This window comes from Fundulus heteroclitus, chromosome 5, assembly GCF_011125445.2.
Source record: "Fundulus heteroclitus isolate FHET01 chromosome 5, MU-UCD_Fhet_4.1, whole genome shotgun sequence".
Taxonomy (NCBI): domain Eukaryota; kingdom Metazoa; phylum Chordata; class Actinopteri; order Cyprinodontiformes; family Fundulidae; genus Fundulus; species Fundulus heteroclitus.
In genome coordinates this window covers 14,063,254-14,079,592 of record NC_046365.1, presented here as the reverse complement: position 1 = coordinate 14,079,592, position 16,339 = coordinate 14,063,254, and the positions used below count along the sequence as shown (strand labels likewise).

Below are 16,339 nucleotides of genomic sequence, written 5' to 3'. Positions count from 1 at the left end.
TTTTATTGAGTCTTTGACTTTGCAGAGATCCTTCCACCTAAATGAGCATGTGGGGGACAGCAGATGGCTCATGCATCAAGCTGTTAACCTTGTTGCAATCCTTCATTCCTAACAAGCATGTGGTGACAGTGGTAAAGAAAAAACTACTTTTAAGCAGGAAGAAACCTCTATTAGAGTCAGAATCAGTGTGAGCAACCACATGGATTGGCCCCCCAGCGGTTTGAGGAGGCAGAGCAGACATACAAAACATGCAGAAGATAATGTCCAGGAGTACTTATTATTATCTTTAACAAAGCTTTTTTGCAACAGTAGCTCTTTAACTGGCTTCACCTATAGGAGCAGGATACAGCTAAGAAGATTATCTGTAAGCCAGTAGTTTAACCAATGCATCGTCTTACGTCAGCCAAATCTTTCTGACCTTTTAAGATAACATAAGATAGGCTTTATTGATCTCACAATGGAGAAATTCACTTTTTTTAATAATTTTTTTGGCTACATTTGGACTGGAAGCAGGGGCTTGAAAGACTTTGCCGCGGCAAACTAATGCTGCGCTCCAGTTGCAGTCGAAGCTCGGAAGAATAAACCGGAATGCCTCCCTGAAGTTGGACTTCCTACACGGACAGTCAGAGAAATTTTTTAATGCGAATTTTCGGATTCAGATATGACAGCCCCTCGCGTCACCAACAGCAAGCCATCATGAAAACGTGTTAATTTGCCATGACACAGTTGCAAGAGTGTGTCTAAAATCAATGTTACGTGTAGAGGCTCCAACTCTGAACCGGACAAATTAAAAGTGGTGTTTGCATGTGGAAAGTAAAGCTTTACGCGACGTTCGTATGAGGTACTACAACAGATTTCCTGGTCATCGACATATTGGAATCCCGACTTCTCTCACTTTGTTAACTGGAACGCTGTTAACGCGGGTGTTGGGCCGTCACTCACAGCTCCACGGTCCGACTTCTAGGACAAATGAAACACAGCATAAGACTGGCAGCCATGAAAACGATGCATAAAAGACATCCGAAGACATTTAGTGTCGGGAGGAATTAGTTTTTGACTTTGTTTTGCGAGTTTTCCGATACATGACGTAAGACCAAAAAGTCTGTCTTTCAAATCAGAATCAGAATTGGAACAAAACAGTTTAGATTAAGTCAAGTTTATTTGTAAAGCACATTTCAACAGCGGAGCAGTTCAAAGTGCTTTACATCCTGAAAACATAAAACAATCATAAAGACATCTAAACGGTCTCTGGTTGTAGCCCAGTAAAAAACATAAGATTTCTTATAAATGAAAGAAAGTTTTTCACCATATATCATCTTCATATATACGATAGATAATATTATTTCAAGAAGGCAGTTATAAAGCCTAAAAAAGCCCGCATAAACCTTGGGAATTTAATTAAATTTTTTTGCAGTAAATGTTAATAAGTTTAAGGATCCACTAGTTGCCGTTGCCCACTAATTAGTGGCGAGCTGGACATATGCACCAGAGTGAAAAGAGTGAAAGAATGACAAACCGCCTACCCTAACCGCCTCTTAGAGGTGTTGACGTTAGTCCTGTTACAGTGAACCCACTCCAATGTTGAATCATGTCAGAACACTTTAGGGACAGCGCCTTCGGTTTAATGAAATTACAACCCGCTTACGTTCCTGTGCTCCATTTAGTAACAAACCTGTGAAAGACTGGCCTCGAACTGCGTTATCTAAAGATTTCTCAGGGCGTTATTTTATTACTTTCATATTTATTTATTTATTTTTTTTGCAGATGAGGAGAACCGTGAAAGGGAGCGCTAGGAGAGGGATTAGAGTGACGTGCAGAGGCACAAGCGACATCATTCGTTCGCATTTCACAGCACCACGTTTGAATACTCACTCGGCGTGTAGACTTGGTGTGCTGACACCATGTGTGAGTCACACTCCAAGTGCCAAAGGTTCTGGCAAATTCTATTTTGGCTTCTGAGATTGTATCTGAGAATGAAAACAGATGCTCGTTTGGAGATATTTCTTCTTTTTTTTTTTTTCCTTTTTTTTGTCTCTCCAGGATGCTTGAGGTGTGTGCTGAGCTCAGCTTATTGCTGTTCAGATGAGATGCAGCAGCTGTAAAAAAAAAAAAAAAAAAAAAAAAACAGACAGGAAGCTGCATGTGAACTCAAAGGGACATTTTGATCCGTCGCTGACTTTCCTCTCCTCTTGATTTTCACTCCCTAGTCCCGCTTGACAGTCCAGATGAGTCTCTCGAAGCCCCCGCCACCGCCCTCCACCTCCCACCTGGCCATCCCCCCCGCCTCCACGCCCAGCCCTTCCTCGTCCGCACCTCCCCCTCGTCACGCCACCACCCGGCCGCTCCTCCCCCGCCCTCGCCCGTCAAGATCTCTATGCAGGAGCACTTCGCCATCAACGTGTGCCCCGGGCCCCCATCCTCCCCCATCCCGCAGATCTCGACTTCTTCCCCCCGTTCACGGACTACCCCGTGCACCCCGCCGCCGCCCCAGGGAGAAGAAGATCCTGAAGGAGGAGACGTTCAACGGGGAGACGGGTGGAGGGTTCAACGGAGGGGGAGAAGAAAGGGGCGCCCGCCGGAGACAGGGAGGAGATGTTCGACTCGGATGATGAAGACAGTGAGTCGTTAGAGAGCAACCGGTGCCAGAGCCTGGCTGTGATCTGTTGATCTGCGGGATTCAGTTCGTGACCTTCTTTCAGCGAGTTTTTGCTCATGAATAACACAAGAGCAGCTAGCTGTCAATTTGTCAGGACTACAATTTATTTAGGCTCGATTAAAGGTGGTTAGACTTAACCTAAAGATTATAAAATGTTCAAGAGCTAATAATAATCTAATATTTACTCATTTCAAGTAGAATAGATTAAAAATACTGAACATATTATGCTCAAATTATGTTATTATTTAACTGATTGAACATCTAAAGCTCCATCAGGACTTTATCTCACTCTGGATTTGGACATAAAGGAACAAAAAGCTCAAGTGAGTCAATTGAGATGGAAGAACAACCAAAAAACATCTTGTGAGAAGACTAATGCATTGAAGCGTATGATGCAAACAAAGCATTTATCATGAACAAATATCATAGTTCATCAGGCCACAGTGGTTGTTTTCCCCAATGTCAGCTCTTATAAAAGTTCAGACTTAAATAGCTTGAAGATTTGTGCTCGCTGTACAAAACTCCATTCAACGCTTAAAACGAGGAAAGTTTTTTTGCAACAATAGACAGAATGTCATCCTGTTTTGCTCAGTTTATGCATTTTTTTTTTCTTTTTAAGGTAAACATGGAGCGTTTTGTGGAGCGAGGCCTTTTTTTTTTTTTTTGCCGCTTTTTCTCTGTCGCTCCCACTTTACGTGACAATGATTTATTACACGAGGGTTGCAGTGGAGGGACTTTAGTTTCTGCTCTCTCCCAAACAGTAATCAAACAAGACAGATCAATTCATATAAGGCGGCGTTATGTTTTTTTTTTTTTTTTTTCCAGAAGCCATCTGCTGCAAACATGACTCAGAGCTTCTCCAGCTTGCTTCCGTGTGACTGAACGTGTCCGCGCGTCTGACTGACAGTAATTGCCGTATTTGTGTTGTGTTTTTCAGCCTACCTGGGAACGCTGGAGTTCAGCCTGCTCTTTGATCAAGAGAACAACTGCCTTCACTGCACTATTCACAAGGCGAAGGTACGCTCCCGTGTTCGCCGTGCTCTTTATATAGAAACAGATGGTGTGTGCGCGCGCGCGTGTGTGCGTAATCGTCCTCGAAAGCCCATTGAAAAACATCTCTTTTGCATTTGGAGGGGAGACGTCACGCCGTTGTCTCTCGCAGCCTTAATGTCGAAGCGTTTTTCACCGCTCACCGCGTCGGCTCGACGCATCGCGGGGGGAAAGGCTGGGTAATGCGGCTAGGCTGCTCACGCGGAGACACAAGGACACAAGCCGTCCACAAGCTACATGCTTCATACTGTCACATGATGTTAATTATGTAAATCTTGACTGGGGAGTTCCTCAGAGGCGAGTGAGGGAAAAAAAAAAACACGCGCGAAGAAAGAAAGAAAGAAGGAAAGAAAGAAAGAGCCTGTAGAGCCTGTACTTTCTGTTGTTCTGTCACTTGTTTGAAGTGGTTCAGGGACGCAGTGATGTCACCTTTGGTCTTACGTGTGCATGTGTCTGTGTGTGCCTGTGTCCGCAGGGTCTGAAAGCAATGGACTCCAACGGGCTGGCCGATCCATACGTCAAGCTCCATCTTCTCCCAGGAGCCAGCAAGGTCACTGCTCCAGCTTTACCTCAACAGCAATGAACGTAACATGAGTCCAAACCGGCCGGCCGGCCTGTACACCCATGCTCAGAGTCATGGATCATGTCAGCAGATTATTGACTTTGGGTTGTTGTTTTTTTTTTGTAGTCAGCAATCTAGCTGTGCAAATTATTTTTTTGTCATTGGTTTATTATAAATAATTTAATGCGGCGAACAGTGGAGTTGGAGTAATTAGGAAAAACAAAACCTGAGCGCTCCGAGTCAGTTATTACAGTTGCGTTAAATAAATATCACACTTCGGTTCATTTCGCTCACCTAGCTTTCATTTCAGGAATACAGACAATATTGCCACCCTAATAAATGCAATCACCTAATTAACAGATAATCATTGCAGACTTGCCTGTACTTTAAATTTCAGCAGTATGCATTAAGTGGAGAGGAGAATAGTTCGATTACCTTGGAAATAAAAATGCAAGACTCATTTCAGGCTGCCGATCAGGCTCGTGTCTTAAAGGGTTACTTCGGAGTTTGGAAATGGGGTTCTGTAACGTTGCTTTCGGCAGTTTTGTGGCAGAAACTGTGAGCTTGTAAATATATGGTGGGAGTGGGTGGGGGGGGGGGGGGGGGGGGGGTTTGCAAGATAGGCTTTACATGGGCAAATTGAAACAACTTAGAATTAAAATGTTCATATTAGTCAGATGTGACAATATATTCCTGAATAACAACAGTCTACAATTTCAGAGGATGCCTGAATCCTGATGCTGTGTTGTATCCTTGCAGTTTTGTTTCTTTTGTTACCGACTTTTTGGAGGTGTGCAATAAAATAGTTTTTTTATAGGAGGTTTCATGGCAGTCATGCATCAATGCAAATCTTCCAGCCGGACGTTTCATACTTGACCCATGTTGAACCGCTGATTTAAAACTATTTTCTAAGATATTTTTAAAGTCCCCTGTCTACAGTACATTGTTGCTTGGGGCTACTTTGGTGTCTGTAAGGGGCTTAATCAATCTTAATTTATAAGTGTTAACTGTCCCAAACCTAAATCATCACCAAAATAAATGGAAATATAAAGGTATTTTCAGAGAAGAATACAAAATGTAATTAAATTCTAAGTGATATGTTAACGTTTTTTATGAATACCTCCATAACTCACGACAATAGGAAACTGATACGACGCAGTTTGATTGCGTTGGAACAAATAGTTTTTTTTTGGTGGTAGGGCAAGGAAGTGGGACAGGAAGGATAAATGGGCAAACTGACCTGGAGCCCAACAAAAACATGAAATTATTGTATAAACAGAAATGCAAACAATTCCGGCACTAGTGCACTACTTCCAAACCCCGCGCTTTGTATGCGCTGAACTGAAAACTGGTAATAGGGTCGCCAAAAGCCGGGACAGCTTTTATTTGACAGACAGCTGGACGCCGGTTTTCAGATTGCGAGACAAAAAGCCGTGCCTTCCTTTTTGGTCATGCAGCAGCCGGCGCCTCTGAGCGTGGGCGCAGTTTCAAGGTGTGCTACCCTCGCTGCGGCTCGGAGCCTGAATTCAGCAGCGAACGCCTCAATGAATCTCTACTTGTTGTTCTTGTTTGTTTACGAGCTGGAATCGGCGCTGCAGCGCACCACGCAGCAACAACATGTTAGAAAAGCAGCTGAATGGGCAAACGCCTTGAAAATTGTGCCTCTAAGCAGCCAGCGGAGGACATTGCTTTAATACTAGTCTGCCGCTCTGTATAACGGAGAACACACAGACTTTAGCTCATAGCCCCCTTTGTAACCCTGCCCTCTCGGGCGTTTACCCGGCAACGAAAGGGGTCGTGAAAGAGTTTTCACGAGGGTGTCAAACATTTACAGAAAACATGGCTGGCACTGACGCAAATTCAGCCTTTCACTCGGATGCCACTTGGCAAGAGTTCACCCGGTCCTCCACTTTAGCCAGCCAAGACACGTTCTGCTCGGCTGCCCCGCTCTTGTCTCGTTTTCAGCTCAAGCAGCGAGAAAGATAAGGCTTGCCACAACAGCAGCATCAGCAGCAGCAGCAGCAGCAGCCCTATACTCCCCCCCGGCAGTGGTAGGGTGCAACCTGTTGTCAGCCATTTCAGCTCTCGGCTGACTCGGACCGGAGGGGGTCATGATAGGTGAGAGGGACGCCGAGTCAGGTTAGGGTTAAGCAAAGAGCACGACTGAACTCTGAGGTGTGAAAAGCGGCAAAGAAACAAACTAAGCCTGAAGATTTGCGACGCGCCGCACTCCCTGGTGCGATGTTATCGGCGCCCTCTCTCCACTTTCCACCCAGATATCCGGCTCTATCGCGCCATCTGCTTTTGCCCCTCTCTGACCTTGAAATACCAACAGTGTGCATAGGAGAGGGAGAAAAAAAAGGGTGGGGGGGGGGGGGCAACTGAACGGGGGGGGGGGGGGGGGAGGCAGGGTAGACAGAGACAGACGAGGGGAGGACAGCAGCAGGTGGTTGTCATGGAAACAGGGAGGATTGTTACACGGCTCACGTCAACAGGCGAGTGTTGATGGAGGAAGGGGGGGTGTTGGCGGTCGGAGGGGCACGGACGAGTCTACGGGACGCCCGCGGACCCGTTCGCTAAACAGCCACCAACCAGACCGAATGGAGGGACGCTAACGGAGCACGTGACTCGTGGCGAGCATGACGGACTCACTCGTCCGCCTCCCCGTCCCGCTCTGTGAGCGCGCACTTTGCGATGACTAATGCAAATCCAGCATCCGCACGAGAGCTCTCAAGAAATCTTAGCGTCTCCTCTGACCACCCCCACCCCCCCCAACCCCTCCACCGCTTCGACCCCTGCCTCTCTTTCTCCTCTCCCCTGCTTCCTTTTCATCTCCCGTCTGCCGGCTTCCTTCATCGGGGTGTTTGCCAAGCGTGTTGCCTTGTGATGTACGACACTCGGTGCGACGCGCGCGCTGTCTGACCTTGCGTGTGTGCGCGTGCAAACACATGCTTAAGGATTTAGTCACAGCCACGCAGAGAAGCAAAAAAAAAAAAAAAACCCTCCTTCTCCCATTCTTCTCCTCCACCGCCGCCTCTCTCCTTCTCTTGCATAAACACCGGCACGGTGATACTCGGTGCCACCACAGTCCCTGGTATTTTCCGTGTCCCTGTCCCAGGCGGGAAGATGCACGCGCTCGCAGTCGGGGGTCTGTTCATCACGGCTCTGGGGAGGAAAGAATGAGTGAGGAGAACTGTGAGAGATATAAGTAAAAAAAAAAAAAGAAAAAGAAAGAAAAGCATGCAGACAGATGGAGAGAAAGGAAGAAGAGTGTTATGGACAGATTGAAGGTTAGTAATGAAACATTTAGGAACAGATGCAAACCACCAGAACAGAGGGAGAGTGGAGGGAGCGCAGGACGAAGAACAGGGAACTGGTGTTTTGAGGAAGATACGTGTCAACAAAAACCTCAATTAAAAAGGTTAGGATTTTGGAGTACGAGCCCATCCTGGTGCTGCTTGCGTTAGTCACCGAGACAAATAATATGAATGAAAAATTGCATTTTCTCCCGAGCAAAGGGGCTGCTTTCAGCTGATAAGCAGGAAGTTTCCGGCGCACGAGAAAAAAAAGACAGACAATAAAAGGGAGGAATGACATGGGAAAAGGAGAGAGAGAGAGGAGGAAAAGGCAGCAGTGACAGAACAATGGGATGCAGGAGGACAAAAAAAAAATGTCAGGCAGGGTTCAGCATCTGGCCCCGAGGCGCTGGAGCAAGAGGCTGACAGCGGCAGAGGGGGGAAAGAGGAAAACGAGGCTGGGGTGCTTGTTTTCAGAGATTCTGACATGAGCAGGAGTCACGTAAAGAAAGGAAGGGTCACAGTTCCTCCACTGGATCAACATACAGTGTATATATACAGTATTCTCCAGTATCGCATATGTTATGTTTAAATGCTGTAGTATTTGAGCAAGAGAGCATGACAGTGAACACTTGACATACACTCATCATGGATGGTTATGACCATTTATGAATGGCCTTTTATTATTCATTTAAACTGTTCTCTTTCCAGGGGGGAGGACAATATGATAACTTCAATGTACTTGGAAAGCCAGAAATTGGTGACTGAGTTTGTTGGGAATTATTGTAAGTCCCCAAATGGTCCAAATTATGACAGCAAATTCAAATATAGCTGCCACCCTTCAAGAAAGTTGAAATGCTTTATCTGTTACCTTAGCAGGCCCACAATTTTTTTATTTGACCAAGTTCTTTTATACATTGTATATATTATTCTGTCTTTAAAACTGTTTGTCAAAATTCCTTATCACTTTCATCATACATGCTGTTTATGTGTGCGTATTTACAACGGGTGAAATAAATACTAAACACTTAAACATTTTTCTGTATTTTAGTTTCGCTATTTCTAATGGGGCTGTTCAAATGAAATACCAACAATAGCCCAAGTAACGCATACGTAGAAAGACATCAATTGAAATTCCTCCACAAATCAAATTATGAGGAAAAGAAGCAGAATGACACAGGGAATAAGTTTTGAAAGGCTGTCTTGACAAAACCTCCCCTGTATGGAGAGACTAGTCACATGCCTTGCTCAAGTGGGATTTTTGACCCATTCTTCTACCCAAATTGTCATCTGATCTTGAAGGTCCTTAGGGTCTATTCTATGCAATCCCATCTTTGGTTCTTTCAGTCAATTAAGAGTTTCCTTGGCTGTGTGTTGGTGACTATCGTCTTGCTTGGAAATCCACGATCACTTCTCCATTCATCCTTCCTTCAGTTCTACGAAGTCAGTCAGGAACAAATGCTGTAAGTCAGCCCACACTATGATGTTTCAGCCTGCCACCACCCTTTGGTTATGGCGTTTTGGGGTAATGTGTATAGCCTTTCTTCCTCCATACATGGAGTGTGTGATGGCATCAAAATAATTCAGTTTTGGCCTCATCTGAAAAGTCAATACTATCCAAATTTATAGCAGCAAATCATGAGCAAGCTTTTTCTTCAGCAGTTGATTCTTGCACAGTGTCTGTGCATAGAAGTGATTTTTCATTGGAAAAACTGTACCTGCTTCTTCCACCTGTTTTTAAAGCATATGTATTTTTAATTATGCATTATGGCTATGCAACAATTTTCTTGGGAAGATTCAAAAGTTTCGAAATGCCACCGTCTATGCCTTAGAGAGCTGTACCTTGACCATTTTCAAGCTTCTGGCTTTATTCTGGTTAAATATTTGACCACTCTTTTTCCTTGGATTGGTAGATTTGATAGAGGTTAGTTGGTTTCCTGGCAATGACCTGGCTTTGAGCATTATCCATAAACCTTCAGTAGGAGGTGTGAATGATTCTAACACTTGGTGTTAGCCTGCCTCACCCACTTTAAAAACAGTTGTGATGTGTGTTGAGGATCATTGTCCTGTTGGAACTCCCACCTGTGTCCAACTTTACCCTCCTCTTCGTTGGTTTTCAGTGAATAAGTTGAACAATTAGCAAGTAGTCCGCCCTTCTATACTCTTTCATCGACTGCACGATGCACAGTTCCTCGGTCAGCAGAACGATCCCATAGCATGGTGGTGCCACCACCGTGCTTGACGGGGGGTCCAATGGTCTTTGACTTGAAACCTCACTTTGACTCTTCCAAATGTGCGCCTTTAATCGTAGCTAAACAGCTTAATTTGTCTCGTCTCACCATAATTGATCACCAGAAGGCATTTGGCTTTTCTACGCGAGTAGCTACAAGTTGAGGTCTATGGGGACACTTTTGGAGCTTCTTTTTTGGTCAGTAGCCTCTTAATCCTGGGTGATGTAAAGTTTACGTTATTGTGAAAAGCACTTTCAGGTTCATGGTAGACAAACCTTGGTGGTTTCTGAAAATCTTAACCAATCAGCTGTGATCCTAAGGTGGGTCTGGTATCTTGAGTCTGATAGTTAAAGTCAGTAGACAAACGGGTGTTCCCTGAGGAATATGTTGAAAACTAGTTTTGGAATGGATAAAGCAAAGAATGGGCTCCCCAAATCTCTGACCCCAACCATATTGAGAATCTTTTAACTTTCTCACGTCCCAGCAGGCAGAATAATGCCAGAAGCTTGCTGTCAGCTCCAAAATGCATGTGGCAGAGGTGCAAGTCTCTTAGAGACATTTGCTCTAATGTTAGTGGAAAGTGTCTATCTAGGCTTTTATCTATCACTTTGACCCTGTGTGGATTAAAGAAAATAAATTCATACTTGTCCACCTAATTGTTGTTTATGAAATGAATTAAACCTGGATGTATTTTTGTTCCACCTAGAAAACAAATGGTTAAAATGCTTCCTTGAAAGCTGAAAAGTTTATGATATTCATGGCTTTGGTGAATGCAAATAAACTTTTCAGTCACGTTATATGTTTTTTTTTTTTTGTAATAATAGCATTGAGTGTTAACTACAGTTAATTTGGAAAATAAGGAAATTGGTTGTTGTGTATTGTCATTGATGCATTAACATACAGTCAATGAGTGCAGTTGGACATCTTTGCAAAATAGGGCTTTTCATTTTTATTTCAGCCGGTTTCATTTAAACATCATTGAACTCGTTTAATAGTCAAAAATTAAACACTTCATCCTGCAACTCTCATCTGCCTTTGGGTTATTGCGTGTTGTGTTATTAAAAAAAGATTTTTGTGATTGCGGTGCGAGGGTGAGCGTTTGACCCAGAGCTTTGAGGAAATTAAATCATGTTAGTGAATAGAAGCGCAGATAAACATTCAAATGAATACAGTTATTGGAAATACGAGAACAAGTGACCGCAATCTTTATCCACTGGAACAGAATCTATACGGTCCCGTGGAAACCTTTTATGGTGATCTTGCTGTACTTTGTATTTTGTTTGATTTGAAACAGTGTTTTGGAGTTTCCACTGAAGCTGAAGAGCTCTTTTATGTAGCGAAGTAGAAAGGAGACTAAGTGGGGTGAGGGAAGCCTTGCACAGTCTCCCTCTGTTTCAGCAGATGTTTCATGGGGGAAAGAGATAAATAATGCCCCGTTCACTCTTTATTTTTTAACCATCTTCCTTGTTCATTCTTTTGTCATTTATTTTAACTGCTTGATGATTATTTATTCCCTTTCTCCTACTGGGATCTGATAACTCTTATCCATTGGCTTTTAACTACTACTGCTTGTCTTGTTATCGGACTCACTCTCACCCTTTCGCTTTCCCTCTGCAGGCAAACAAGCTACGTACAAAAACCTTGAAGAACACCCTGAATCCGGTGTGGAACGAAACGCTGGTGTATCATGGCATCACAGGAGCCGACATGACCACCAAAACTCTCAGGTAGGTCCATGGCTGCGAACTTCTTTCTGGTCAGCCATCAGTGTAGTTCTCCAAACAGCCAAAATGAGCAGTACATTACTGGGCAAGATGGTAAACCATACTTCACACCCTCCAGTGCGCTTTCAGCAGATCTCTGTGCTTCTCACTGCGACTCTCCAGTCGCTGCGCCCCATTGTAACAGCCAGGCAGATCAGGGGAACCGTTCCTATTGCTTTGCAGTGCCTTGCAAAAGTATTCCCTACCCCTGATTTTCCTGCACCTTGTCACATTATCGCCACAAATGTCAATGTATATTTTTTTGCTTTTTTTCTTTGATATGCTAACTCAAAGTAGTGGATAATGTGAAGTGGATAACAAAAAAAAACACACATTTTGAAATAAAAGCCTGGCAAGTGAAGCACTCATAGTCGACATTAGCTCCCTTTGCTGTGAAACTTGTCAGTAAAATTCTGTCAAATACGAAATCCCTTCATTGGAGAAGACTGATCACCAGTACGATGCGGACACTCAATGGACACATAATGATGGGAAATCTAAAACGTCAACAAATACAACATGGCGTAAACTTACTGTGAAATAACTGGGTTGGCGCCGTTTCCCCATTTACCAGAGACTCAGTCAGCTGATGAGCAGGTCGGCAACCTAAAATCCTGTCCAGCTCCAAGTAGTAGGGTAGTAAATTTCCTCTTCCAGCCCCAGTATGGGATAAATCTTTCTTTGCATCTATGTATTCTTTTTGTTTTCAGTTTCTTCAGCTTACTTATAATCTGCTATTTGGTGCAGAAAAAATCCTGCGCTTTCCATCTGCATGGCAAGCTCTACATAAAGCTCGTACATCCGGCTGCTCGACTCAAATTTTTTCTGGAATTCCAGACGAGGGCAAAAAAACAGTGAACTTCTGGGTTTCAGGTGATGTTGCGGATCCTGTCTGGATCTGTGCCCGAATCAAACTACGTTTTTTCTTCTCTTTTTTTTTCGTGCAAAAACACCCGTAGGGTAGAAAAGCGGGGCTCCAAGACACATCGGAGAAGGCCAATCTGTGCGTAATGTCATTCCATGCGGGTCTGTGTATCCCTCAGTGGTATCTTAGAGAACATTGGAGAACCAGCATCATGAAAACCACACATCAGAAAGACCCAGCAGTTTTGTGGAGACGTTTTAGTTAGGGTATAAAACAGCATAATGCATTTCACTGATCAGCTGCCAAAAATGCAGTCGTATGGGAAAAATTCAGATATGCCAAGACACGGTTGTCCAAAAAACAGCTCAGGCAGGATTATCTTTTGACAGAGAAAAAAAGATGCCACTTTCTCATTCATACACAGGTTAATTCAAAGTGCTTTACAGGAAAAAAGAGACTCACTGATTTAACCATCTTGGAAGCTAGCAGAATGATTTGGATTTTATTGGTGTGCTGTCATAAACAGTGACATCTTCAGTTCTGATTCAAAAGAGTCAACACTTTCTATATTTATCAAATAGTTTGCTGCAGAGCTGAGGAGCATAGAAACTATTGGCTGCTCCCCATATTTGGTTCTCATCCTGGGAAATTAAGTGAGTAGGTAATGAGCTGAGCGGTCTGTATGGTATATTACTGACAGGCAGTTCTGAAGAAAGCTTTTATGGTTTATTGGCTCTAGACGCACAAAGCTGGTGAAAACATTATTCAAAGGACTGACAGCTGTCTTTACAACAAAAGGAAGCTCCAAAAAACTTTGACTAAATAAGATTGAATACAAGTGACCGTATTCTATTAAAATTTGTGGTTGTATTGTTTTTTTTAATCTTTTTAATAAGGTGTATGGATATATTTTGCAACGCAGCTGCCTGGATGTTGGCTGTTGCCTCACCTTCCCCTTCCAACAGCACTCTCCACGCGAAAGAAATCAGGTCAAAGGTAGCCATCTTGGCCCAAAAAACAACAACAACAAAAAAAAAGTTTGAGGCACTCTTCTCATCATGCATCGGCACGTTGATTCAGGGATACAGGCGCGCATTTTGTTTGTACTGAATGCGATCAGTGTCAGTTTACTAAGCCCATTTATAACAGGCTTGGATGTTTGTCCTGAGGAAAGACGACGCCGACGCACGCACGCACGGACACTCACACACACGGACATATCTCATCCAAATACAAATGCAGGCAGTCAGGTGTGCGCCTGGCCTCTTGTGTGCACGTCAAGGGCAATCACCGGCAGGAAAGAACATACGTGGCCCCTCCTCCTTATGTCCGGAAAACCCACACGCAAACCACACATGTCCTTGAGCTGTACACTATAGGGGGGGGAAATATTTCTCTCTCGTCCTCAATCACAGCAAAAATATTCCCTTCAGACAAGAGGAAACCCACCTAACCTCTGCTCAAGGACACAATCTGCAGCCCACGAACAAGCATGGGAGGTGCTCCGAGTTGCCAAAACGAGCAGTAGGAGTAGCAAAATGATGAAGAGAGACACAGCGATGGCTGGCGAGATCAAAAGCGATTCGGGAGATAAAGTGGGACTCAGGTTGAGTTACGGATAAGACACAAAATAAAGCGGGGGAGAGCGAGAGGAAGGAAGATGACAACACCGTGGGATGATTTCGATTCAGGCGTTCCGCGAGCGAAAAGACGAGAAGAGATAATTCACTGGTCAGGGTCAAAGAGGGATGCTGTCAAAGCGGAGATTGCTCCAAAAAAGACCCAAAGCAGCTGAATGAGTGAGGACAGTGAGGAGCGTGAGCTGGGGGGGATTGACGCGCTCGCTGACAGCCGAGAGAAGAAGAGAAAACGAGCGACAGACGGGGGAGAACGAGGGGAGAAGGGAACGTGTGCTGCCACGACGGTTTCGGCCCGTGAATGAAGAGTGTGGGGCTCCCCGTGCACATCGCGGGAAACGACTAGGGAAATTAGCTACTAAAAGGGGTCCCCAGGGTGATGTTTACTCTCCGGGTTGCGCCCTGGAGGATAAAACCCTGCTGGTCGCAGCAGAGGCGGGGAAGGCTCTTTGATCTCTGCGTGCACAGCTGAGCAGCAGGACACAGCCTGGTCGCTTTGTAGGCCCGCTAGACCGATTTTACAGGCTGATGGAAACGCAGCCCCTGGACCTACTTCTAGTTCACCACAGTGGAATCATGATTTGGTCAAAGCCAGGTTCTAACAGTTCTATTATTACCCTGTAGTTACAAGGTTTATGATCTGAATGAAAGAGCTGAAGTATATCCAGCTGCAGCTGTTAAGTGAGCAGCTGCAAATCCTGTTACCCTATCTGGTGCTAAACAAATTGTCCAGCTGGTTTTCAGGGTTCTTATGCAAATGTGGTTTCAAGTAGCAGCAAGAATTTAGTGGAGTATGTGGTGAGCGTAGGGTTATAAGTTATGTTGTGGTCAGCTAAATGGCGAGCTAAAACCAGCCCCATTATGCGGATTGGGAGCTTTATTTTGCTAATAGTCGTGACTTTATCATGATGAGCAAGCTGGAGAACTGTGTGTAAACATAGTACCAGTAGTTTCAGCAGAGAGTTGAAAACATTTTGCTCCCTTTCAGATTTCTTCTGTTTTTGCTTTTTTTGTCACATGCACGCGTTTCGGCTCATCACACAAATGCAACCTGATCAAATAGAAAATACAGTTTTTAAATGATGGTTTCATTTTATTAGGGGAAAAGGCCAAAACCCAATTTGACCATATGTGAAAACATGGTCAATCTTCTTGTTAAAACCTAAAATAACTTTGATTAACTTCGTTTTAGGAAAACTAACTTCAATTTTATTATCCACTGACAGGCCAAATTACTACCAGATCTGTAGATTCAAGAAATCAGTTCAATAAGCCCCCACCTGACAACATAAAGTAGGTTAAGGGTCTCAAACGCAACACATTATGCTCAGATTTAAAGAAATTCATGAACAGACGAGAAAGTCCTTGACATCTACCAGCCTAGAAGATCTTTATAAAACCATACCTAAGACTTTGCAATGGGCAAACCATAGGAAGAGCTCTGAGACGCAAATTAAGTAAACATGGAAGAGTATTTAGATTTAGAAGCATGAACCACTCAGGAGTGGCCAGCCTATCAAAATTACTCCAAGAAAGTAATGTTCAGGGCAAAATTCAGCAGTCCACTTGCACCTCAAGAACAAAGGACACTCTTTTGACGACAATCATGTCCAGAGTTTAGACAGGGAAAACCGGTGGTTTGAAAGAGGGTGAAAGAAGCCATCTTGGTAAAAAGAGTAAAGCCATCACTTGACAGAGGGGGAGAATTATGCTTCCAACTCCCCAGTGTTTACAACTCAGTCCTCCAACACATTCAAAGAGATTACATCTGCAGTCTCATCATGATTCAGGTGACTAAGTACTCCACTCACACCAAGTGATAACTTCTAACAACCCAGGACAGAGAAGGGTGGGTCACTGATTTGCCTCTGACCTAGAATGCTCCTAGGAGGATGGGCCTCCATGTCCTTAAAACCAGCAGCGCACCAACTGCAGGTTGCTCAAGTGTGAGCCACCAGAATTGACAAAGACTCCCAGATAGGTGTCGAAACGTTTCAGAAAGAGCTGATCAAAAGTCTGGTTGCCTCCAATTTAAGCCTATTTGTTGTTGCGAAGAACTGGATAACTGAGAGTTTGCACAGGCATACTCAAAGAGAGCATCAACAACTCATCAGGTAGATCACAAAAGAACCCAGAACAACATCTAAGTCACTGGAGGCCTCACTTCTCTCAGTTAAAGTCAATGTTTATGATAAAATAAATGCCATAAATGGGAGACTGCCTTGGCGAAACCATGGCTCCCCAAAAAGAACATAAAGAGCGTCTGTCTCATAAGACAA

General features: G+C 44.1%; 1 protein-coding gene across 1 annotated transcript in view; it reads left to right on the top strand.

Moving 5' to 3' along the window:
- Positions 1–2,189: 2,189 nt before the first annotated feature.
- The window catches only part of doc2d (double C2-like domains, delta), a 60,176-nt gene continuing 46,026 nt past the window's right edge, over positions 2,190–16,339 (top strand). Inside the window, 7 exon segments of the mRNA XM_021318055.2 lie at positions 2,190–2,307; positions 2,310–2,485; positions 2,487–2,549; positions 2,551–2,617; positions 3,594–3,673; positions 4,182–4,256; positions 11,413–11,522. Coding sequence (XP_021173730.2) covers positions 2,226–2,307; positions 2,310–2,485; positions 2,487–2,549; positions 2,551–2,617; positions 3,594–3,673; positions 4,182–4,256; positions 11,413–11,522 — 653 coding nt within the window. The 5' untranslated portion in view covers positions 2,190–2,225.